Source organism: Mesoplodon mirus, assembly GCF_964341445.2.
Source record: "Mesoplodon mirus genome assembly, chromosome: 9".
NCBI lineage: Eukaryota > Metazoa > Chordata > Mammalia > Artiodactyla > Ziphiidae > Mesoplodon > Mesoplodon mirus.
Window position 1 is genome coordinate 87,541,967 of NC_138985.1, and position 25,974 is coordinate 87,567,940.

The 25,974-nt window shown below is 38.1% G+C and overlaps 2 protein-coding genes across 6 annotated transcripts in view; both read right to left on the bottom strand.

Annotated features, from left to right (window-relative positions):
• Window positions 1-25,974, bottom strand: part of CADPS2 (calcium dependent secretion activator 2) — a 478,890-nt gene that overhangs the window by 329,345 nt on the left and 123,571 nt on the right. The window lies entirely within an intron of this gene.
• On the bottom strand, window positions 5,362-7,380 carry LOC309810044 (E3 ubiquitin-protein ligase RNF133-like). The gene has a single exon (XM_082631739.1). It carries the CDS (start codon window positions 6,808-6,810, stop codon window positions 5,680-5,682), a length of 1,131 nt encoding a protein of 376 aa, XP_082487865.1. The 5' UTR covers window positions 6,811-7,380; the 3' UTR covers window positions 5,362-5,679.

Here is a 25,974-nt window from a genome sequence, read left to right on the forward strand (position 1 = left end):
AATTATTTATTTTGACATCTCAGGAGTTACTGCTTTAACCATCCTGCTGCTAGCACTTTCAACACCTCTAGCTGGGATTTTTCTTCCAAGGTCCCATCCCTGAAGTCCTCAACACGAGACTTACCTAAACGCTTTCTCCTTTACTTAAAAAGTAGCTTTCCAAGCTACCTGTAGTGTAGTGGTTAAGACCAGGAGCTGTGGAACCAGACCAAGTTCAACTACAGGCTTTGCCGCATACTGGCTGTTTAACTTCGAGCAAGTTACTTAGCCTGGCTGGGTCTCAGTTTCCTCATCTAAAGAATGGGGGTACTAATAACATCTACCTCAGAGTTGCTGTTAGGACTAAGTGGCTTTCTACTGTTAAGTGCATATAACAGGTATACTGCAGCTGTTAAAGTGCATATAACAGTCATATTGCAGCTGTTATTTTTCATAGCCACCTCACTGCCACCTTCACAATCATCAGCTTCACTCAGGCTGCTACACATTTGAGAGAAAGTCATACAACTTTGTAATTGGAGATACGGGTCCAAAATAGTAACATTAAATTTCACAAAATAGTAAATTACAATTAATGTGAATTGTCTTGTTAATAAATTACAACTAAGTACCACCTTTTGCTATACTGTTCCAAGTATCTCATTTAATTAGCACAGACCTATACTTTCAGCTGTGTAATGAACAGCACCTATAAATTCTTTGGGTTCCTCAAATTCGGCATACTAAAAATTTGAACTCCCCCTCCACCCTAAACTTGCTTCATCTAACTGTATTTTCTACCTCAGTGAATGACATCATCACCTCCTACTGGCCCAGGTCAGAAACCAAGGAGTCATCCTTGACTCTTTCTCAACTCCTTCTGACCCATACCCTTCTCTTCTGTATCCACTATGTGTTGCTAAACTGAATATGAAAGCTACAGGTATAGGCAAGTTTTCAAACCACTGTGACTGTGGTCAGTAAGAAATGAAGTAGAAAATTCCTATCAGAAAATGAGATCAAAGAACATTATCCTGGACATGACCCACCTTCTATTCATCTCACCCAATTCACCTGTCACTGTTTTCGTTCATATTTTCATCTTATCAACTCCTGGATTATTGCAACTACCCGCAAAATTCCCGGTCTTCATTTTCCTAGACCAAAATTCTACATGACACTCAAAAGGTCTTTAAAAAACACTGTTATTCACTGTTCCCTCCATGAGCATGCCCTCTGTCCCAATCCAGTAGCTCCATTTCAAATGTTATTTTCTCATTTAAGTGTTCCCTGCCTTTCCAGTTGAAATCCACTCCTTCATACTCCCAGAAGCCTTTAACAATTCCTCTCCATGAAATGTAACCCTTTATAACTTGATATTTACATTTTTACCTATATTTTTCAGGAAAGTGAAAACAAGTAAATCTGAAGGAATCAGAGGATAAAACTAGAACTTGACTAATGTAAAGACTCTTTGGAAGAGCCCTATGGCAGTGGTTCTCAATCTTGCCTGCATATTGGAAACATCTGGGTACCAGGTACCTGGGCCCCACCCCAGAGGTCTTGGGTGCAGCAAGGGCATTGAGCATTTTCAAAGCCCTTCAGGTGATTCTGACATGCAGCCAATGCTGAGAAGTACTGCTCTATGGGGAATATAAAAAAGAGTTGAGATTAATAAAGGATTCTTAAATAGAATCAGTGGAAATCAGGAGAGATGACTCAGGGTAGGCAAATGGTACTGCAGGCAAAAAGTCTTGAAGTCAAGGAATTCCGTAGCATTTTGTAGACAGAGTAGGACTAACATGGCTTACAACTGGTTGTAGGCTGAAGTTGGAGGAGATGAGATGGGCTTGGAAAGGATGGTTAAGGGAAACTAGGCTTGGGATGAGAACAAAGAGCAAGTGGTGGAAATGAGGTCAAGTGAATTCAGAGAAGGAATTCTGAAAAAGGCGCTGGAAGTTGAGAGGTTTTCAAAGACGATAGAACTTCTGTGGCAGCAACGAATGTTACAGATGTAGGAAAGTTTCCAAACCAGGGTTACCCTGCTTATCAACAGTGATGAGGAAAATTCCTATCGGCAGCTGAAGTCAAAGAACACATATCTTGGAGGTCTGACAAAGATGACAGCATAGTTGCAGAGAGAGGTGTTATAAACTGTGGTGTAATTATTTTTAAAAAGGGACTTTTTTGGAGAGATTGTGATGGAATAACTCTAACACCTGTGCCCTGGGATCAGCTCATCTCTCCAACTTAAAGTACATTACCCATCCCCCCTGCCAAAAAAGTTCTTATAGTTTAGAAAAGCAGGTATGTATCTTAAGATATTTCTGTATCATTAATTGTAATAACCCATAATCCTTATTTTTATTACTAAGCACTAAACATTTTTTAAAATGAAGTACAAAACCAAATAAATTCTAAAAACAAACAAACAAACAAACCCCAGTGCTCCCAGTAAATGATGGAGCAGGAACATGGCGTTGCCATTAAATGGACTCCTTCGCAGTTTCAACGTGTGAAGGCTTCCTCTGTACTTCAATGCGTCTTCAAATTCTGATCCTTTCTCCCACTTGATTCCTGCATGCTGCTTCAAAAACCAGTGAGTTTTGCAGAAGGAGAAAACACTTTAACTGTATATCCTAAGCTTAAATACCATCAGAAGTGCCAGATCCTGGCTCACTAAATCCTTTGAAATACATTATTGTAAATATTATGGCCGATCAACATCTCTACAGGACAACTGCATTACAACAGTTCTATAGCAAGAGACAGGAATACAATCAGTGTAGTGTCATATAATATGAGGAACTATATAGGTAAATTCACCTATGGCATCGCCCAGTCAGTGGTCAAGTGCTTTAGAATCATTTTCACTTCAGTAGATAATAAATCCAATTTATCCCAGTTATAAGGAAAAAAGTTTACTTTTTATAAGGAGTATCAAACCCCCCTACCTAGCGAGGTGAGCAGGGGGAATCAATTACCAGAGAAATGCAAAAATATATACAAAGGAGAAATGCAAGGGAAATCCATTATGACACTGGTGTTGGGGGCAGAATAATTCATATTATAGCCCCAGGCCATTATGGCAAAATACATCTGCATCACTAGGTACAAGAGAAAATGGTGTAGCCCACAAAATAGGTAAAAATCTATTACGATGAATAATACCTAACATTTGACATAGCAGTGCTATTTCCAGGTTCTAGTTATTAAACCCAGAGTGAAAGTGGTTTACTGATCTGTTTACAGCAGTCTAAAGACAAGGATTAAAACTGCTGTTTTGTTCTGACCTAAGAAACAGCTATGGAAAGAATTTAGTCCACTGCCTGCTACGTAGGCACTCAGCAATGACAGTTCCCAAGTTCACTGATGTGACCTTTCCTTCCCCATTTCACACACCGATTCTAACTATCCTTTAAAGAACATCTGTTGAAAATTCTCTCAAGACCACAAGCACACTGTGTTAAATGTTTGATGTTCACATTAACAAGAGACATTACATGCGAATTTCTTACACATGAGGGTAAGTCAGGTCTAAGATTGACAATGATGAACAAAGTGGAAGAAAAGGAGGGAAAGAAAAGAAAGGAGAAAGCAACGAGAGTGCAGAGGAAGGATGGAAAGAACAATGTTGGTGTCGGTGTGAAGAGCAAATAACAAATTCCTCAAGTGTTGGGTCTATCACGGAACACGTACCCCACATGAATCTGCTGAAAGTACACAGAACTATAATAACCTGAGAACCCTGGGCTTGGGGACTGCCAGCATTACCAGATGCATTCATTTCCATTGCTCCAATGATTCCAACAGGTAACCAGAGAAAGTCAGTCTAGCCACCCCTATAAGCTGCCAGCCCCTCGTGGCAGAGATGCCAACAGCGGCCAGTCTGAGAATGACAGCTTATTCTGGCTTAGGAATCCTACCAGATGTGGCTCCCATGGGGTCCTCAGTGTCCTGTCTCTTCAGTGTGATCTGTGGACCTTCAGGAAAGGACTCTACTCTGAAGATAAACTCAGAAAGATATGTGAAACAGTGTTCCTGCGAAATCCTTCAGCAGCCTTGGTGCTATGCAAGTCCTTCAAAGAGCAGCTCTTGGGAGTAATTTCATCAAAACACCTCTCCATGGTTGGGTATATAAAAAAAAAAAAAAAGCCTGTATGTACCAAGCAAGGCATCACCCCCATCTGGCCATCTGCCTAGTTTGTGCTGTGTCTCAGTTCTCCCTGGCCTTCGAGGAATGTCCTTCCTCCTTTAAATAGTCTTCTTCGGCATTGCAGTTAGAATCAACTACTGCCCTCCTGCCAGTCTCTGGATTCCAGTATTGTTAGCACTGAGCAACTCACGAAATTCCTATTAATAAAGCTCTCTCTAGGGTTGCACAAGAAATCAAATCCCTGTGTCAGCCCTGGAGAGTTCAAAGACCTTTGTTAAAATTACACATGCTAAATTGTAATAGTGAGTTCTGGGCTAAAACTTGTAATTTTCTATATTTTCCAAAGCGATTTGGGATGAAAATTTTCAGGATTATGTTCCCATTATTTTGTATGACTGGGATAAAACTGTCCAGTTTTTCAGATTAACACATAATAGTTACATTATTTAAAAGATAATAATTATTCATTTACTCAAATATTTGAGGGTCCGGCACTGTGCTGCATCCTGGGAATACAGTGAACAAAACAAACAAGCCCAATATGTCATAATAACTTCTACATTGTGGTACTTATCTACAAAATAATATGACATAGTTAAACTGTATTATGTAACTGCTAGGGAGTAGGGTGGGACACATGGGAAATAAATACACTATTACTAAATATAGGAATTCTCCATTTAAGTCTTTCTATACATTATGAACATGTAACAATTATGATAAGCAATACTGGGCACTGAAATATCTCCTATTCACTTAAGGAGTGCTAGCATTTTACCTTTAAAATTTCTATCATTATATATATGCAGATCACATAAGATGTACTCATGGCTGAACAGAACTATTTGTCAAAATACTAAAATTCTATACAGCAAAATTTTCATGCCAAGAATGAAGAAAACAGCACAATGACTTCAAAATTAGTATACTGTACTATAAATATCAAAAGCTAAATTTTGTTCTTCCTAGTATATAAAAGGTAATTTATGTTTTTCAAACTTCATTGATAGTTTCTGTAATATAAGGAATGTGTAAATATGTTAACAATTTTCTTACCAAAATAAAGCCATATATATATATATATATATATATATATACACAAAAAAATTTAGGGAATAAAGTTTGTCCTTGGTTGGGAATTCCCTGACGGTCCAGAGGTTAAGACCTGGCACCTTTCACTGCGGGGGCCTGGGTTCGATCCCTGGTCGGGGAACTAAGATCCCATAAGCTGCACGTTGTGGCCAAAAAAATAAAAAGCAAAGTTCATCCTTGGTTTAACAGTCATGTGCATACAGAAATAAACATATATACTCACAGGAATAACACACACTGACAAAAAGTTACATTTAGCAAAGGTGAAAAATGGGGGAAAAAAATCCTGCTAGTACTTTTTTTCTGTCTCTGAGACTGGACAAAGAATGTAGAAAACTACCGAAGTGACAAAAAAAAAAGACACAAAAACCACACTTCAGACAAACTGCTTGTTAGTACTTAGGACCTGATTTCACAGACAGGTTTAATCCACTTCCTCAAAGGTCATGCTGTCAAGGTGGAGGATGAACGTCTGCTGCTACTGAATTAGACGGGCCATCGTTCTGAGAAGTAGGGTATTCCTCCTCCACGTGGGTCACTTTATTTGACCTTCCTGCAGGAGGAAGTTCATTATTTGTGCCCTCTTCACGAGGTGATAGGATACCAGGCAATTCATTCAACATTAGAACTTGCAAAGATTCTGTTCCATCTTCAACATCCACCTGAATCTCCAAAGCTTTAAGAATGTCACATTTGCACATGGGGCATGTCCCATGGGCTAGAATCCAGGGGTCAATGCAGTTCTTGTGGAAAAAATGTTTACAAGTCAGAATACGAACTGTATCATTAGGCTTATAGAGTTCAAAGCAAACTACACAGCTATCTCCATTTGGACTTACTTCCTTGTCCCCCTCTTTAAGTACCCGAAGTTGAAGCTGGCCACATGCTTTCCTGAGATCAGTTGTTAACCGCTGCCATGTCCTGTTCTGAATCCTTGCTACCCAAAGTCTTCGAATATGATAAAAGATGAAATACACTAGTGTAGCGGTTGTGACGATCACAAAAGCGACAAAATAGTGATTCATCCAGATGATGTGTTTTCTTCCCACCTCAATCATGACTGTAACGTGAACTCCCTTCTGAATTAAACGCAAAATCTCCATGCCTTTCAAGTTACCAATCATCACCACAACGATGTCTTCAAACGTCTGATGAGACATGGGAAAAACCTGATTGCCAGTTCCTCGCAAGTTATAGATGATCACTCCGCTGGCTCCCTTCTCCACGGCCACCTTGATCTTCTGCGTGAAGGTACAGCCTCCCCGTTCAACAAGTGCGAGCCATGTCTCCGAGTTCTTCGATGTGCTGAAACCGGTACTGGGGTTACATGCATTTTGCCTTTTTCCCTCTGGAGGCACGATAACTCCCGCCACTCTCTTCAGAGCAGAGCTTCTTCCAAACACTCCAGTCTCCCCCAACTCTGACAACACGTGATTCCCAACGTGAAATGATATGTTCATGTAAGCGGTCCAAACAGCGCTGGCTCTGCAACAGTGCTGGCTAAGCAGCCAAAGGAAACTGAATTTCATGAGCCAGGAAGAGGCAGTGTTGTTTCTCCGAGTGCCAGTCTTGAGTAGACGCATCTCTCTCTTAGTGACTGAAGGACTAACCCAACAAAAAGATGTGGCTTCTACATCTGCTGACAATCAACATAAAATATTAAAATGAAAAAAACCTTCTGGATGAAAACAAGTTCCACTGTCTTCCAGCATGTTTTTGTAAGAAATTCTTAAAGATGTCTTATGAGTTTCAGATGTTTTTTTGAGAGAAAGAGAAAAACTTTAGATTGAAAAAAAAAATCCCAGTCTCACTACTGTAACTCTACATACTGCTTACTGTTGGGTGGCATGATTATGACATAAAAGACAACATGGCCAATTAGGTAAGAGCTTAGAGCATGCTGCACATTTATTGGCTTGGCTGTTTCAAATGTTGCTATGGGTAATTTCAGTGTTGTTACAGGATGGATTCAATCCTTGAGCTACTACATGTAATGTTACCTGGTATCACGTTAAAGTAAAGAATATTAAAAATTATATAATGCAACGCATTTTAAAACCTGAAAGTATATGCAAGAAAGGCCATACGATTAACACTCTCCTTCACAGTCAATGAAGTAAATATCTGTATCAAAATGGCAAGTTTTAAAACCATGAATGATAATGAAAAATTAGCACTATGACCAGATATGGGATAAAAGTGGTAAGTAACACTGTTTTTAACTCACATTTGGTCACAGTGCAAATTTATCTATCATGTAAATTTTTGAACTGAATTTATTTAATAAAGCTTGCTCAGAAATTTGTTGGACAGGTTTGGTTTTGAGTTAACTTTTAAAAGTAGGGCATCCCGTTAAACTGCTTCAGCCTCACTACCCTCACTCTTACGTTGATTATCCATAGGGATGACAGCGGTAAAGACAGGAAAGACTGGTCTCATTTCTCTGCAGACCTTGACATCTGTTAGTAATCTCACAATAGTTTGAGGGAAGAGGAGGACGGGTGTAGGGGAAAAGATTAAATATAGCAATATTAGTTTAGCACAATCTACTTTGAACGAAAATATAGCTATAGATTTTAAAAAGAAAAACTCCAAGGTCCCCACTTAAATTTCACCACTGAGAGCAGTGATTGTTAAAGGTCATAGATGCTTTTAACAAAAGGTTTGCCCAAATCAACAAACATCGTTGGTGGAAGACCCCGCATACACTGTCAGTTCTGCCTATATGCTTGCTACACCTCGGCCAATGGCACAATATGACTTCAAAGCCAAAGAATGACATGTGAACTAACAAATACGGGCAGTCACTGGCACTGCCATACATTTTCTCAGGGGTATCTCTCAGCGGTTCTTATTCACCAACTAGGAAACCAAAGCCAAGGATTTTGACCTTGGACATAAATGTCTCTGACCTCTATGCATAGGGTACTAAGAGACACTTTAGGTTGGGTCTCACCAGGACTACGGGAGCTAGTGTATTCTTATGAAATATCAGTCAACAACATGCCAGCTCAAAGTAGAAAAGAGGAAGGAGAAATGGTCCCTAAAGGCCCAACAAAAAGTGGCATTAAAAGAAAAGAACATTGATGTGACACCTTCGGCTCACAGTGGTCGATTTTCTTTCCCAAAGGCCATTAATCTGATTTCCACATACCCACTCTTTAAAAAAGACAGTGAGGCACACAGTGTGTTGACTCACAAATTGCCATTTGAGTTGGACATCAATGCTTTAGCATATTATCCAGAGAGATTTTCATCAAAACAACAAAACCCACATCTTCAGGCCTCTCATTGTTATACAGGTGTGTATCTACCAGAAAAAAGGAAGAGGCAAAAGAAGGCAAGAGATACAATTTGGAAAGGCAAATGAACAAAATTGCAGTTATGCTCTAGGTCTATATTATCAAAATGTCCCAAATAGACACATACCACCATCTTAAGCGGAGCATTTACTAGAGTCAATTCTAGAAGGAAAATTTGCAACCATAGCCGATTCACTATGCTAGGATTTAAAGGGCTCTGGCAAACAAGGTGATTTTTTTTTTATAATGCTGCCCTAAATTAGGCCTATAGTAATTTAAAATATTTTTAGTTACATAGCCAGAAGTGTTACCATCTAAAATAATTATTTGGAACACATTACCTACCCAGTCAATAGCTTTGGCAACCAGATTTTCTGGGTATTAATAAAATTAACCACGGAAAATTAAATCAAGATCTAAACCTATAATGAAGTTTACTGAACAGAAGTATTATTAGATATCAAAAAGTAAACATATGGAAGCAAAGTATAAAAATTAGTATAAAGAAACTTTAAAATATTATGACTAATTCTCTGTGGCATCAATGCCACAATCACTGTAATTTGAAAATCAAGACTAATTTGCTTTTAATGTATACTAATGTCCTTATTTAGATAAAGGCAAAAATGTATAACAAAACACTAGAAAAACAACACGTTCAAATAGATGCACACGATATGGAGTTTTATTTTTAAAGCACACAAATGTCACCCTCTTTAGTACTTGCGTAGACAAGCTGCAGTTGAATTTTCTCTCTACATAATGTGCTAAAAGAGAATTCATCTTAATTGTAACCTTTGGTAAGACTCAGTTACATCTTCAGGAGATTCTCTGGGTTTCTTAAGTCTTGCAGATGGGGCATGTCCTATGGGCTAAAAGCCAGGGGTCGATGCATGCCTTATGGAAAAAATGTTTGCAAGTTAAAATACGTACTACATCTTGAGGCTTGTATATGTCAAAGCAAACAACACAACTGTTTTCATCTGGATCTAGTTCCTTATCCCCTTCTTTGAGCACTTGCAGTTGAAGCTGTCCAATAGCTTTCTTCACATCTGCCTTTATCTGTCTTTGCCTCCTGGTGGAAGAATTGGGCACTCGAGGTCTCCAGGTACAGTACAGGAACAGGTAGGCCACTGTGGCAGCCAGACAGGTAAACAGAGATATGACATAATGGCTCAGCCAGGGCACGTGCATTCTCCCCACTTCAATGATGATCGTCACATAGACTCCTTTCTGAATCAAATGCAAAAGTTCCATGCCTTTCAGGTTGCCTATCATCACTGCGACTATATTTTCCGTTCCCTGGTGAGACATGGGAAATGCTGTGTTGCCCGTACCTGGAGAGTTATAGATGATCACCCCATTTGCTCCCTTCTCTGCTGCCACGTTGATTTTGTGTGTGAAAGAACAGCCTCCTCGTTCAAAGAGGGCCAGCCAAGAGTCTGCTCGCTCAGGCCTGCTGAAATTGGTCATAGGATTACAAGCGTGCTGAATCCATCCTTCAGGAATTACCACCACACCAGACACCGTTTCCAGAGGAGAATGATACCCGAACACTCCATTCTCTCCTGATTCTGATATAATCCGATTTCCCACCTGAACTGTTATATTCAGCTGGGCTGTCCCAATGGCTTTTCCTTTTGAGTCAGGAAGGCTAAGTAGTAGAAAGATGCTAAGCCTCAACAGTCAAGATGAAACAGAACTATGAATTGAAGGAGTAATTCTAAGTAGGCTCATTCTTCCATTTGCTATTAATGGACAAACATGAAGAAAAAAAAAACATCCGTTGTAAAAGAAAGTAAAGAAGCTATCTTCAAATGCTGGCAGTAGATAATTAAAGCACGTAAATGGAAAAGGCCTGCGTGGATCAAAGATATCTTGCTCCTTCCAGCATTTTTATTTTTGGTAGATTATCTTTCTCATAATGAAACAGAATAACAAGATTTGTTATTAGTACAATGTTATTTCAAGAAAACTGTGACTTCCTAATGGGGAAATTGTGACATCAGAGGTAGTTAAGCCAATCCAAGAGTTTATATTAGTGCACTGCATACTAAAATCCTATTGGCCAAAAAGCTAGGCAACAATGACTCATGATATGTACTAATCTGAATAAACTCTAAAGCAAAAAAAAAATTTTTTTTTTAAATAGTTTGAGTTTCTTTTCTACTTCTGGATAGGCTGAAAAGCTGCCTAAACACTTTTTGCTCATTGTTTTCCTATCTATAAGGCAAAAGAGAAATCATTCATGTATGAGTGTTATGTCCCTGTCCAGTCACCAGTTCTCAGATATGGTTCTGTGCTCCCCAATATGCCATTCTATGGGAAGCAGGAACAAATCATTCCCTCTCTCTTGCAACATTAAATGCTTATCCCAGGCCTAAAGAGGGTAATGTAATATAAACTTATACTGTTAGTCTGATATATCACCATCTTGCAAGGTGAATTCAACTTTATTCACTAAAATCACTACCAAGAACCTATACTATGTGCTGGGCAAGTACTAAGTATGGGTCATATATTGGAGAAGACACATACACCTACTTTGTGGAGATTATCTGGTGAGGGCAGATTTTAAACAAAAACACAAATGTGTAACTGCAAGTTGTGATAAGAGCTCTGAAAGGAAAACAGAGTATCAAAAGAAAGAACAAATGTAAAGGGGACCCAAACTTTGATTCGAGGCCAGAGGCCCAGGGCATTGCTCTCTAAGAAAGTGATAGTCAGTCTGAAAAGATACATCAGAATTATCCCAGCAAAGTATGAGCTGAGAAGATTCCGGGCAGAGGAATCGGCAATTTCAAGACCCTAAGATAGCAAGGAACATGGCAAGTTAAAGGATCTGAAGGAACATGAGTTCGGCAAAGCAAGAGAGGCAAAAGTTAAGGTGATGAGGGAAGGCAAGGCCAACAGCAGTCAGAGGTTCAGGATCATGAACCATAGACCAAGGATTGTGGCTTATGTCCCAAGGACCAGAGAAACACACTGAAGGGTTTCAACCTGGGGAGGTGACTTCAGTGTTTCAAAACGTTCACGTTTTTAAAAGTGCACTTTGGCTTCCTGAAGTGGAAAATGGATTGGAGGAAGAGGAGAATAAATTGATGAGTGTCTTCTTTTAGGCAAAAGAAGACAGTGGCTGGGACTCTTGAAATAGCAGTAAGGATGTAGAGACAGGCAAATCAAGTTACTTTAAAGGTTGAATTAACATACGTGGTAACCGGAAGGGTAGTAGTGGGCAGAGCAAAGGATGACCACAGCTATCACAAGTCACTCCATTACTTAGTTGATGCAAACTGTAGAATCTTTACTGCTTTAAAGTTGCTTTAATGCTTGTTTGCGTTTATTTTAAATCTTCTCCTGACTTCACTCAAGGAGTCAATAAACTGGCAACACTCATTCAAACATTATTTACTGTATACAGGACACATGCTATGCATGTCAGAAAGAAAAGACAGCCTCCATTTGCTTGTGTGTGAAAGAGACAGCAACATTTAAATCAGAGGCATGTTAAGAATTCTGTCATTTTCACAAAAGGAATTACTGTACTCCCTGGTCTGTAATATTTTAGTTAACATTTGATGTTAAAAATAAAATTGGAACCAATCAACTTGCCCCATGCACAGAATTTTATGCAGGCAACATTTCAGTTCACATCTGAAATGTCTTTACATGTAGACTTTTCCCAAGTTCAAACAGAGTGTGAAATCCTGGCTTATTTATTAGCAAAGTGAAGCCTTACCACGAAGACAGTTATCATCATCATATCAGAGGCTGTTTGTTAAATATACGATTATTTAACATTTGAAGATAGAACTACATTAGTTTTTAAATCCTAACTTTGCTTTTTTAGTTTGCTGATTTTCAAGGTTGAAGGAGTTTAAGCGGTAACTATATGTTAGCTCAAAACATCTCAAATCGAAAGGTTCTTCATATGGTTGAAAAGACCAGTTTGAAAAACTTAGTAATTCATTGTATTTTCTCACCATATGAGGAAGCGGTTAAGGCAATGGCAGTTAGAACTTCCCCCCTCTCTTTCGCCTGAGTCTTAGGACAAACGCACCTACAAAAAAACAATCCTTTCTCTCTAACGTAGTGGTTCTCAAGTGGGGGATACTTTTACCTCCCAAGAAATATTTGGCTATTTCTGGAGACATTTTTGATTGTCACAATGGGGGAGTACTACTGGCATCTAGTGGGTAGAGGTAAGGGACACTGATAAATATTCTATAATGCACGAAACAGCCCTGTGCGATAAGTAATTTTCTGACCCAAAATGTTGATAATAGCCTTGGGAGGGAGGAATCGTCCCAAAACTCACTTGTCCCTGAGAAATGAGGCCTGAGCTCTTATCACAAAGTTTATAATTGGCAAAACATCCATCAAGGAGGATTCCTCAACCAGTCTCTGCTTCCTGTTTTCTTTGAAATAGAAACAGTGGACACCTGCACAAGTGCCTATTAGTCCATGAAGCCTGATTAAAAATGGCATCCATTTGATCAGGACCGGATCCAAGAGTCTTCTATGCTGGGGCCAGGATGTCTGAACAGGAAAGCAGGGAAGTGGGCAGTGGGGGTGGGAGAAGGAGTGGAAAATGGATAACTGATGTTACTCTAATCTGTGACTTTTAGACCATTTATTCAATATATAGACTTTCTATCTTTATAACAGCCAAGTATTAAAGAGGTTTTCATTAGCCTACCTGCCAGGTTCAACCAAAGGAGACTGAAATATACTAAGGTTGGCTGATCACATTCAAAAATGCCTGCCTGTTCCACCTTGCCACTCTGCCTCTTTAAGGACAGTATGTTGATTTTTCTCTTATATATATTTTTTATATTATATATATTTTTAATAATAATATATTTTATATTATATTTCTTATATTTTTCTCTCGATTTTTAAAATATTTATATTTATATTTTTTATATTATATTTCTTATATTATATTTTTCTCTTGATTTTTCTCCCATTTCATTATCCCCCAAGGTGGCTACTGCTGTTCCAGGCAGACCACATTCAGAAGCACAAAGAGCCTTTTCTTCTTCCGTCTCTCTATATAAGAGCAAGGCAATTTTCTTTTCCAGAAACCTACTAGACTTCCTTCAATGTCTCTCTGGCTAGCAGTGCTTTAGAGACCCATGCTTAATGGAACCCCTGGAAATCAGAGTAGAATTATCATGATCAGCTAAGGTTAACCACGATTTATCCTGCTATGGAAAACCCCTTCCCTGACTGAGCACATGGCAGGAGGGAACATGAAGGTAATCAGTGCCCTGCCCCCAAAGGGAAAAGGTATGAACTGGAAGGTGAGTAGGTAAACAAAGTTCCTGAGGTTTACCCAAAGGAATGATACTTAAATAACCATTAACCACAACAAACACATAATATTCACTATACAGAAGGTACTGATATGAGCCGGAGCCTATGTTACCAGGGACACAGCACGGCCCTGCTCTCAGGGGTCATCATCTAGGTAGAAGGAGTTATACACCAATTAGGTACATGCATATATATATCTTAACTTCTAGGTTCTAATTAAAATTCAAGAAGGTTATCAATTTCATTAACTTGGCGGGGGTGGGGGTGGGAATCAGCTGATCTCTATCCCTCCGCTATTCATCAACCTCTGTTAAGAATGCTCAAACGTCCAGAAATCTCTACTTTGAGAAGAAAAATAGCCCAAAACTATCTGGGCAATGCTTTGTAATGTATCTATCTCTAAATGCAGGGAATACTGAAGAGACTTCAGTGAATTACCTCACAAGTCACCGTATCCAGGGCTATGATATTATTAGAGATCTCTAGGAATCCACAAAACACACTGGATTTGCATTTATTCTTAAGAAAACAACTGTATAGGGGTTCTGTGAGTAATTAAACGCATCATAATGGGCTTTGACAGGAAGAGAATACTGACTCTAAGTAGTTTACTGAGAACAACAAAATAGCAAGTAATGCTAATGATAAGTACTCTCTGAAAGAGATATCTTTATTTCTAAAGATTTTTAAAGGCAAAACTTACTTTAAAACGTTATTATTTTCGATTGCAAATCTGTAAATCCTTATAAAAATTTCTTCTAAATTTCTCCTGTAAATTAGTCTCTACTCCCACATATTCTCCCAGACATATGCGATAAAAAAAATAATTCTCCACATACAAATACACTTTTTCCACTTAATATTTCTGAACCCAGGAAAAGTGTTCTGAATATGCTAAAATGAAATACAGGAAATTAAAAAACTAATATATGAATCTTTGAATTACTTTCACAACCACATACTGTACTAGAGGCAGGTACAGATGTGTAAAAGTCACAAAATTTACTCAGGCTCCTATTCATTATTCTTCATATTAACCAATAAAATAACTTTCAATATCACTAAAATCTCTGGTAACTAAGTATACTAGAAAGAAAAAATAGCCAAGACAGACATTTTAAATCACCATATCACTAGCCACGATTTCTTCGCTATGTAAGCCAGGATTACTATTCTTCTCTATTTATCTGCACGCCTCTAACAGTGGGATGCATGATGAAAGGGTAACTTGTGTAAGAGTTCCAGAAGTCCAAAGCTCCAAGAAGCCTTTGCAACATTAAAGAAGGGGAATCTCACTGATGGTTCTCAAACACCTAACACAGCACCTGGCTCAAAGGAGTCTGTCTGAATGAATGACTAACATGATCAGGTTTACCACACTTGAATGCTTTCCACTGCTTTAGTTTGGCCTTCATAATCTTTCCACAATCTAGAGTTTTGCAACAGCATCTAATCTTCCATCAATGTTTTGCTCACCTTGAATTCATTGTTGCCAGAGCAACCTACAGAAAAAAATGAAATTTACAATGGCATTCCTGTTTGCCTAAAACCTTAGATGGCTCCCTTTATCCAAAGGGTAACACCCAAGCTTCTAGAAATGCAAATATAAGCCTCTCCAACCTGGTCCTCTTTCCTTCAATCCAGCCTCATTTTCTACTGTTATCAGTCCTGAAATGTATGCTTCTTCAATTCAAAGGGCTTATAGTTTCCTGTGCTCCTATTGCAGCAGTCACTATATAAGACCTTAGACAGGCTTTGTTCCTTTTACAAAACTCTGTCCCAACGGTAGGAACACTAATCACAAAATGGCCCAATTACTTCCCTCCCAGTGATGCCCTCTGCAATGTGACATAGCAGGTCCTTCCATCAGGAGGTGGGATTTACCTCTATACCCCTTGATTTCGGATGGCCTGATAACTCAAGCTGGTGAACAGACTGGCATGGACGTGATGATGTGCGAGTTCTGAGCCTAAGCCTCAGGAGGCCTTGCACTCCTCCCCTCACTCTTGGGACCCCACTGTCCTCCAACAAATAAGGCCAGGCTGACAGAGAAGGACACAGGTGCCCCAGATGAGGCTACCCTAAGTCAACTTACAGATGGGCAAACATTTGCGAGCACCCAAGATGAGCAGAGATGTCTCCATAATCCCGAGGTGACCACACATTCAAGACTCAGTACAGCTGAGACCTCAGTTGCTTAGCCTATCTAGACTCCTGAGCAATGACAGATACTGATCTTTTAAAAAAGTAGTTTATAAAAGAATACTGCCCTTATATACAGTGAGTTTTTATACAGCAGCTGATATAGTTCCCTCTACAAAATGATCTACTCTATTAATCTCCAGCTCTGGGACTAAATCTTATTCTCATTCTTTCAATACCCAGTTTCCAGCACATCGTAAGTTCTCAGTGAAGGTTAATTAAATTGATAGCGTCTTATCCTCCAAATTCTAACCTGTAATATTACTCATGCAATAATGCATCTACTTAATTTTATCTTTGTAAGGGTGATCATTTTAGTTAGAGCAACAGTTAAATATACATAATAAGTTTAACCTTTAATTCTTCCACAGATTTAATACTCATAAAGCTGAATTTCTTATAGCTGTACCTGAATGCTAATAAGATAAATGAGCACTTGGAATATGACCAAATTCTCTTAAACTTTAATGGGTATAAATCAAACTACATAAATTACACTCTCTTCCACATTCTGAATTCAAGTCAAGGTCTACAAAACTTTAACACTAAATTGAAAACAACTTTTTCTTCTCATTCAATCTGCCAAGTTAGAAGACAGAATGGCAATCAACAGAGTAGAAAAACATTACTAGTAGTTTGGAAAGTAATGGGGGAAAACCTCACACCACAGCCTGTGCACTAAGAGGATAGAGAAAGTAGCTGAACATTCTTCAGCAAACACAAGATTAAAGATTAAGGACGGTAACTGGTGGTATTGTTATCTTTCTTTGAGCCTAGGACAAAATACATCTTAATATTAACTCAATCATTTAGACGGGATTTTTGTTCAAAAGGGTGGGGAAAAGGCAATATACTCAAAACAGGAAAAAATAAATAAATAAAAGCAGAATCTTTTTAATAACTACCAGAACTTGCCCTGTTCTCTGAACAGACTATTTTGCTCCTGTAGTTAAGAACCACCAAGGATGAGGAGCCTGCTTCTGGAGCCCTGTCATTTCAAAGTTGCCCTAAAACCCTTAGATTCTAGACCTTCTTAAGCCACAATCGGGGTCATTGAAGGTTTTTATAAGCTTTGTCTTCCTAACACCAGTCCCCTGGAGTATGGTTAACTCTGCTCTTAGCAGTCAGAAATAGCAGGGCAGCGGCGATTAACATTTTCCCACTTAGATCCCTTACGTTTTTCTGATTCACAGGTCAAAAAACCTTACTCATTTATTAGGTAATTTAATCCCTCCTTGGAAGCAGCAGAGAAGAAAAAAACAGGAATATGGAGTCATCACACTAGCAGAAACTGTACTGAAGCACAAAGTTATGTGCAACAGACCTGCCATGAAACCCAGTCTCTGCCATGTGCTAGCTGTGTGACGTAAGTCACAGTGAGCCTCAGTTTTCTCATTTGTAAGATGGGGAAGTAAATGACTGCCTCTCTGGTACACAGTGAGTATCAGATTATCTATTTCACATCTCTTTGTAATTCACTAAGCACATGGCTAGCATGGCAGGGGCTCAGTAAAGGGGCCCTTTCCCCCTTCCAATTTTATGAAGGCTCTTTCCTGTTTTCCACCTAATAATATTTTCTCATCCTTCAAGGCTGATCCTCATCTCCCTTTTGCAATCATCCCAGTCAAAACAGCGTGCTCCTATTTTTTTGTATCTATTTGACAGTCATTTAATTTTGCCATATATTATAAAGTGTAGTTAGATGCTTATATGTCTGGTTATACTTTTGTTTGATTTAGAATGTCTTGGAAGAAGCAGTGTCATCTTGTTTCTGTAAATCCTGTTTCCTCCCCTTGTCCCCAGCACAATAAAATTTGCTCAGGGTCCCCAACAAATGTGTGACTTTTCAAGCACTTATTCTTCAAAATATTAAGACATATCAGCAGCTCTTGGCAACCTCTGCATTATACAGTCATCCATTAAAAAAAAAATAGAACAGGCAATGATTTGACATGTCATCCCTCAGCTAAGAATTACTTTGACAACAGTTGTCCAGAAAAAGGCTTATTTAATATCACAGGATCAGAGGCCATGGGTCTCACATTTTCTCTCTAAAAGTCAAGAATTCCATCCACATCTCTGTATCTGAAAAATGATATAAAAATTGAGTCATATACAGCCATAAACTAACAACTATTTCTAATATATAAGCAGCTAGGCTCTACAAAATTTTAAATGCTCCTTTAATTATCTTTTATATATCAAGATATATATATATATATATATATATATATATACACACACACACCCCTATATAGATATGTATCGAGTCATAAGCCAAATAGTCATTATCCAGAGAAAAGTATCAGAATAATTTTGTTCATTTCAGTGCCTCAAAGAAAGCCCTATCATCATACGAGCAATAATAGTTAAACAACTAACTTTCTCAACAACCCATGAGGCCTTCTATTCCCAGCCCAAGACACACTCAAATCCCGCAACCCCTAGAAACTATCTGACTAACCAGGTACAAATCATGTTCTTTCTACTGTGAACTGTCTCTAATTTTTTATCATTAAAAAAACTTGTACTTATAGTTTAGAGTAAAAACAGTATATATCATATATATACATTTTAAAATAAAAATAAATCAAGTACTATGTACATTTTTAAGAAAAACATACTATTCTTCATTTTTCCACATCCCTTCTTAGGAAATTATATACTACCTGGTGATATTTTTCTGCAGGTGTTGAAACAACATTAATTTACTTTTCATTCTAATAAAGGCTTTTTTGATTCTCAATTATAAGTTCTTTGAGGGCAGGATTTTGTTATATTCCTTTGTCTTCCTACAGAGCTTAGTATACTGATTTATGTAAAATCAATTACTTATTTGATTTTTCATAATAAAAGTGACTCTTTGACACAAAGAACTTGGCATGTCCTATTTTTCACATACGCTCCAGGAGGGCAATCCAAGAACCACCTACTCAAAACCTACACTATTCTTTCACTCATTCATGCAAATATTTATCAAGAACCTACTATGTGCACAGTTCTCAGTGCTGAGGCTAGAGCAGTGGTCAAAAAACCAATTTTCTATATTCATGAATCAATCTTTCTGTGTACCTGGGGATTCAAAGATGAGGTCAAGGTTGTATCTCACCCAAGAACTCTGATGTGATAAATAAGTAACGTGAAGTAAACGGCAGAGCAGTAGGAAAGGATAAATCCTGCCCTAAGACGGAGCAGTTTATTCACACACAGTCCGGATACCCTAAGCTAAGGTACCACATTCACTAGTATGTTTCATGCAGTTTACAATAAAGCAGGCCAAACAGCACATCTGATCACAAAGCTTCCTTGACTCAGGTTCATGAAGCTCATGGAGCTGTTAAATTTCTATATTTAAAAATAAATCTTTGTTTCGTATCATGTTTCACAGTAGGTCTCATTAGTTTTAACAGGAATAGGAATTATTTAAATTTCACAGGTTTAATTAATCCTGAAGCTAAGCTGCCTGGGTTTGAATTCTGTATTTACACTAGCTCTGCAACCTTGGGCAGCTTACTTGAACTTATATGCCCTGGTTTCTTTACCTGTAAAATAGGGAAATTAGCAGTACTAAACTTTTAGAACTCTTACGAGGATTAAACAAAAAAATGTACAGTATCTAAAGCATTTAGAACACTGTTCGGCTCATACACAGACCGATATGTGTTACCACCACTATCATCATCTTTATAGTCTTATTCACTTATTGTACTAGATAAGAGTGATGTCAGGGTCTTTAAGGGACTTTCTCAATCCCTTAATTCTAAGGAAGTCTCTATATTGACATAAAACATTTAGTATCACTTTTCCATATATAACATACATAACTACTGATCTATTGCATAAATGCCTGTTAACATCTGCAGCTAAACAGTAAGTGATTGCCCATTAGAGAAAGCATTTCATGATTCATAAAGGATGCATGATAATAGAATTGCTTATTATGAATATTATCCTCTTAATGTATATGCCAATTTCAGAAAACAGGTCCTGGGCTTCCCTGGTGGCGCAGTGGTTGAGAGTCTGCCTGCCGATGCAGGGGACACAGGTTCGTGCCCCGGTCCGGGAGGATCCCACATGCCGCGGAGCAGCTAGGCCCGTGAGCCATGGCCACTGAGCCTGCGCGTCCAGAGCCCGTGCTCCGCAACGGGAGAGGCCACAACAGTCGGAGGCCCGCGTACCGCAAAAAAACAAAACAAAACAAAACAGTTCCTTTTTGTTCCTTCACACCCACAGACCTCCCACAAAAACAAGAGCAAAACAAAGTAAAGCTTTTGATTAGCTCTCCTGGCACGATATTTTTCAATACATTGAAAAAGAGCCTTGTTTCACAAAGTAATTGGTACATTAGTAATCCATGTCAAACTGCAAGAAGAACATTCATGTCTCCAATGACTCAAGGTTTAATTTGAGACTTAGGACAAAAAGGTTATCATGTGAGAAAGCAAAAGTGTTTGTAATATCCACATATAACACTAGGTTCTGGGCAAGACCTAGAACTCAATTACTGTTGTCCTAATGTCCATTTGATCGAGATTACACTAACAAAGATTGTGCAGGTGGGAAAACTAAATGACCGATATTCTACATAAATCAAGAGGAAAAGTCATACAGTTAACCCAAAAATACATGCGACAGTCTCTTAACCTACAAGTATATAAAGTGGACATGGAATTTACTGTTCCCACCCTCTCTACAACTTTGAATTGTTTCTAGACTAGATGTCTTAAATTTTTAACTTGATTTTCTACCTGTCACTTTTCTAAATTTTTGCTTTTCCCATTTCTGTATTTAATATATTTCGAATATATTTGTGCACAATGTGAAGACAGACTCCAGTATTATCTTGAATTCCATATGGGTAGTCAATTATCCTAGCAACGTTTATTCATCAGTCTACTGATACTTTCCGAAAAATATATAATGCCACCTGTAAAGCACATCAAGTTTATATCCATGTGTGAGTTTATTTCTGACCTGCCCCTCTACTAATACCAGTCTATCTCAATTACAGTAACTTGGAACGCTGGTAGGGCAAATCGCCCCTTGTCACTCCTCCTCCTTTTCTATATAGTCTTGGCTATTGCTGACCCTTTGCTTTCCCATATAAATTTCAGTATCATCTTATCAAGTGACGTAAAGCAAAACTCTGCTAGGGGGTTGTAATTGTAATGACTTACTGACAAAATTGAGGATAAATGCTATCTTTATGAAATTGACTATTCCCGTTCAAAAACAAGATACATTTCTCTTTTATGTTCTTCAGTAATATTTCATAATATTTCTCCCCAGGGGCCTTGCAGTATTAGGGTGGGATTTGTATTTAAGAGGTACTTTATGTGTTGATGTTTTTGAAAATGAATTATTTTTTCCTACTGCCATTTTCTAGTAAGTTATTGTTATTTAATAAAAGTGCTACAGATTTCCAATATCAAAAAGAACAAACAACCCAATCCAAAAATGGGCAGAAGACCTAAACAGACATTTCTCCAAAGAAGATACACAGATTGCCAACAAACACATGAAAGGATGCTCAACATCACGAATCATTAGAGAAATGCAAATCAAAACCACAATGAGGTATCACCTCACACCGGTCAGAATGGCCATCATCAAAAAATCTACAAACAAAATAAATGCTGGAGAGGGTGTGGAGAAAAGGCAACCCTCTTGCACTGCTGGTGGGAATGTAAATTGATACAGCTACTATGGAGAACAGCATGGAGGTTCCTCAAAAAACTAAAAATAGAACTATCATACGACCCAGCAATACCACTATTGGGCATATACCCTGAGAAAACCGTAATTCAAAGAGTCATCTGCCACAATGTTCACTGCGGCTCTATTTACAATAGCCAGGACATGGAAGCAACCTAAGTGTACATCGACAGATGAATGGATAAAGAAGATGTGGCACATATATACAATGGAATATTACTCAGCCATAAAAAGAAACAAAGCTGAGTTATTTGTAGTGAGATGGATGGACCTAGAGACTCTCATAGAGAGTGAAGTAAGTCAGAAAGAGAAAAACAAATACCATATGCTAACCCATATATATGGAATCAAAAAACAAAAACAAAAACAAAAATGGTTCTGAAGAACCTAGGGCTGGGACAGGAATAAAGATGCAGACATAGAGAATGGACTTGAGGACACGGGGAGGGGGAAGGGTAAGCTGGGACGAAGTGACAGAGTGGCATGGACATATATACACTACCAAATGTGAAATAAATAGCTAGTGGGAAGCAGCTGCATAGCACAGGGAGATCAGCTCAGTGCTTTGTGTCCACTTAAAGGGCTGGGATAGGGAGGGCAGGAGGGAGACGCAAGAGGGAGGGGATATGGGGATATATGTATACGTATAGCTGATTCACTTTGTTATACAGCAGAAACTAACACACCATTGTAAAGTAATTATACTCCAATAAAGATGTTAAAAAAAAATTCAGAAAGTTTTTTTTGAACCAGAAATTCTACCTCTCTGATCTAGCTTAAGGAATTAAAAAGGGTTGTTTATAGATATTGATTTCAATGTTATTTATAATAATGAAAATGGAAATAATCTAATTAGCCCAAAATATGTGAACAGTTAAGTAAATTATGATGTATTTTCAAAATAAAATAATCTCTCTATAAAATTAAATTTATAAAGTCTATCTACTGACCTAAGAAAATTCTCTTGGTAAGTGAAAAAGCAAGATAAACTTTAAGTATTGTAATTTTGTTTTAAAAACATATATTTTATTTGTTAAAAAAAAAAGTGCTACAGATTTCTGTATGTCTGCTGGGTAAAAACTAGATAATCTTCCTGAAGTCATTACTTTTTCTAGTTTCTCTATAGGTCCCCTTAAAATTGTCTACATAGAAAATAAACTCTCCATATATGCAGATGGTATAACTTTACCATTACAAGTTTAACGATGTTCTTTTTCTTACTCCATTACAATACAGGCATACCTTGGAAATACTGTGGGTTTGGTCCCAGACCACCACAATAAAGAGAGTCATACAACTTTTGGGGGGGTTTCCCAATGCATACAGGTTGTGGTTACAGTATACTGTAGCCTAGTAAGTGTGCAGTAGCATTACGTCAGAAAATGTATGTACCTTCATTTAAAAATACTTTACTGCTAAAAAATGCTAACCATCAGCTGAGCCTTCAGCGAGTTATAATCTTTTTGCTGATGGAGGGTCTTCCTCAATGTGTTTTCTTTTGCTGCTGACTGATCAGGGTGTTTGTCGCTGACAACTGAGGTCACTGTGGCCAGTTCTTAAATGAAGTCTGCCACATCAATTGACTCTCTCAAACGATTTCTCTGGTGCATGCAGTGCTGTTTGATAGCATTTTACCCAAAACAGAACTTCTTTCAAAGTTGAAGTCAATCCTCTCAAACCTTCCCACTGTTTTCTCAATAACGTTTATGTAATATTCTAAATTCTTTGTTGTCACTTCAAAAATCTTCACAGCTGCTTCAGCAGGAGTAGATTCCATCTCAAGAAATACTTTCTTTGCTCATCCGTAAGAAGCAACTCCCCACCAGTTAAAGTTTGATCATGAGACTGCAGCAATTCAATCACATCTTCAGGCTCTACTTCTAATTATAGTTTTCTTGCTACTTCTACCACACCTGAGTTACTTCCTCCTCTGAAATTTTGAACCTTTCCGAGTTATCCATGAGAGTTGGAATCAACTTCTTCCAAACTCCTGAAATAACTGTAAGTCAACTATACTTCAAAAAAACAAAAACAAAAAGAACAATTCCAGTTAATGTTGATATTTTGACCTCTTCCCATGAATCACGAATGTTCTTAATGGCATCCAGAATGGTGAATCCTTTCCGGAAGATTTCTAATTGGCTTTGCCCCGCTGTCTCTCAGAAGAACCACTATCTATGGCAGCTATAGCCTTATGAAATGTTTTTCTTAAACAGTGAGACTTGAAAGTCAAACTTACTACTTGATCCATGGACTGAAGAATGGATGTTGTGTTAGCAAGCATGAAAACATTTTGTAGTACGTCTTCAGAGCTCTTGGGTGATCAGGTACATTGTCAATGAGCAGTAATATTTTGAAAGGAATTTTCTGAGCAGTAGGTCTCAACAGTAGGCTTGAAATATTCAGTAAACCATGTTGTAAACAGATGTGCTGTCATCCAGGCTTTGTTGTTCCATTTGTGGAGCACAGGCAGAGTAGATTTAGCATCATTCTTAACGACCCAGGATTTTCAGAATGGTAAATGAACCTTAGCTTCAACTGAAAGTCACCAGCTGCATTAGCCCCTAACAAGAGAGCCAGCCTGTTCTTTGAAGCTAGGTATTGACTTCTCCTCTGCAGCTATTAAAGTCCTAGAAAGCATCATCTTCTGATTTAAGGCTGTTTTGTCTATACTGAAAATCTGTTGTTTACTGTAGCCACCTTCATTATCTTAGCAAGGTCTTCTGTATCTAGCTAGGACAATGAATGAATCTGCTACAGCTGCTACATCAGCACGTGCTGCTTTCAGCTTGCACTTTTATGTTATGCAGATGGCTTCTTTCCTTTAACCTCATGAACAAACCTCTGCTAGCTTCAAACTTTTCTTCTGCAACTTCCTCACTTCTTCATTGAATTGAAGAGAGTTAGGGCTTTGTTCTGGATTAGGTTTTGGCTTACGGGGATGTTCTGGGTAGTATGATCTTCTATCCAGACCACTCAAACGTTCTCCTTATCAGCAGCAAGCCTTTTCTGCTTTCTTATGATTCACAAGAAGGAGTGATTCACTGTAGTAGCACTTTTTGTCTCCTTCAAGAACTTTTTCTTTGAATTCACAACTTAGCTATCTGTTTGGTGCAAGAAGCCCAGCTTTTGGCCTACCGTGGCTTTCAACATGCCTTCCTCACTAAGCTTAATCACACCTAGCTTTTGATTTAAAGTGAGAGATGTGCAACTATTCCTTTCACTTGACTATTTAGAGACCACTGCATGGTTACTAATTGACCTAATTTTAATATTGGTGTGTCCCAGGGAACAGGGAGGCCCAAGGAGAGGAAAAAAAGACCAGGAACAGCCAGTAGGTGAAACGGTGAGAACACACACACCATCTTATACAGACATGACTTGTGGCACCCAAGACAATTACAATAGTAACAAAGATCACTGATCACAGACCACTATAACAAATATAATAATAAAAGTTTGAGATATTACAAGAATTACAAACATGTAACAGAGACACGAAGTGAGCAACAGATGTTGGAAAAATGGCACTAAAAGACTTGCTCCAAACAGGATTGCCACAAACCTTCAGTTTATAAAAATGTAAATATCCATAAAGAGCAATAAAGTGAAGCACAATAAAAGGAGGTACGCCTGTAGGTAATAGTAAGTGATGACAGCCATCCTTGTCTTACTCCTGATTTTTCAAAAACTTCAAAATCTTCACTCCCCATTAAGTGATATTTTCTGTACGTTTCTGATGTTTAAGAAGTTTCTAGAAGTGCTTTTTTACCTTGAATAGGTTTGTTCATCCTGAGAAGATACTGAATTTTATTAAATGCCATTTCTGTTACATTAATGTAATCCTAATGCCATTTCTGTTACATTAATGTAATCACATGATTTTTCTCTTTCACCTCTTAATGTGGTAGGTGATATTAATAGTTTTTCTAATATTGAATAATTCACATACTCATAGGATAAGACATACTTCATCTTGATGTATATCACTGAAATTTAATATTTTATTAAGGGTTTCTGCATCCATGTAAAATGAGACTGGTCCTTAGTTTTCTATTCTTACATTTTCCCAATTTGGTTATTTGCAAGGATATACTAGCCTCAAACAAGCTTTCACTTTCTAACTTCTGAGACAGTTCTTAGAAATTATCTTTCCTTAAAGGTTTGGTAAAACTATTTGAGCTTAGTCTCTTTTGGTAGAATAATCTG

Bases quoted from the DNA above. Each gene is read 5' to 3' on its own strand.
- LOC309810044 (XM_082631739.1), bottom strand. From the start codon at position 6,810: ATGCGTCTACTCAAGACTGGCACTCGGAGAAACAACACTGCCTCTTCC.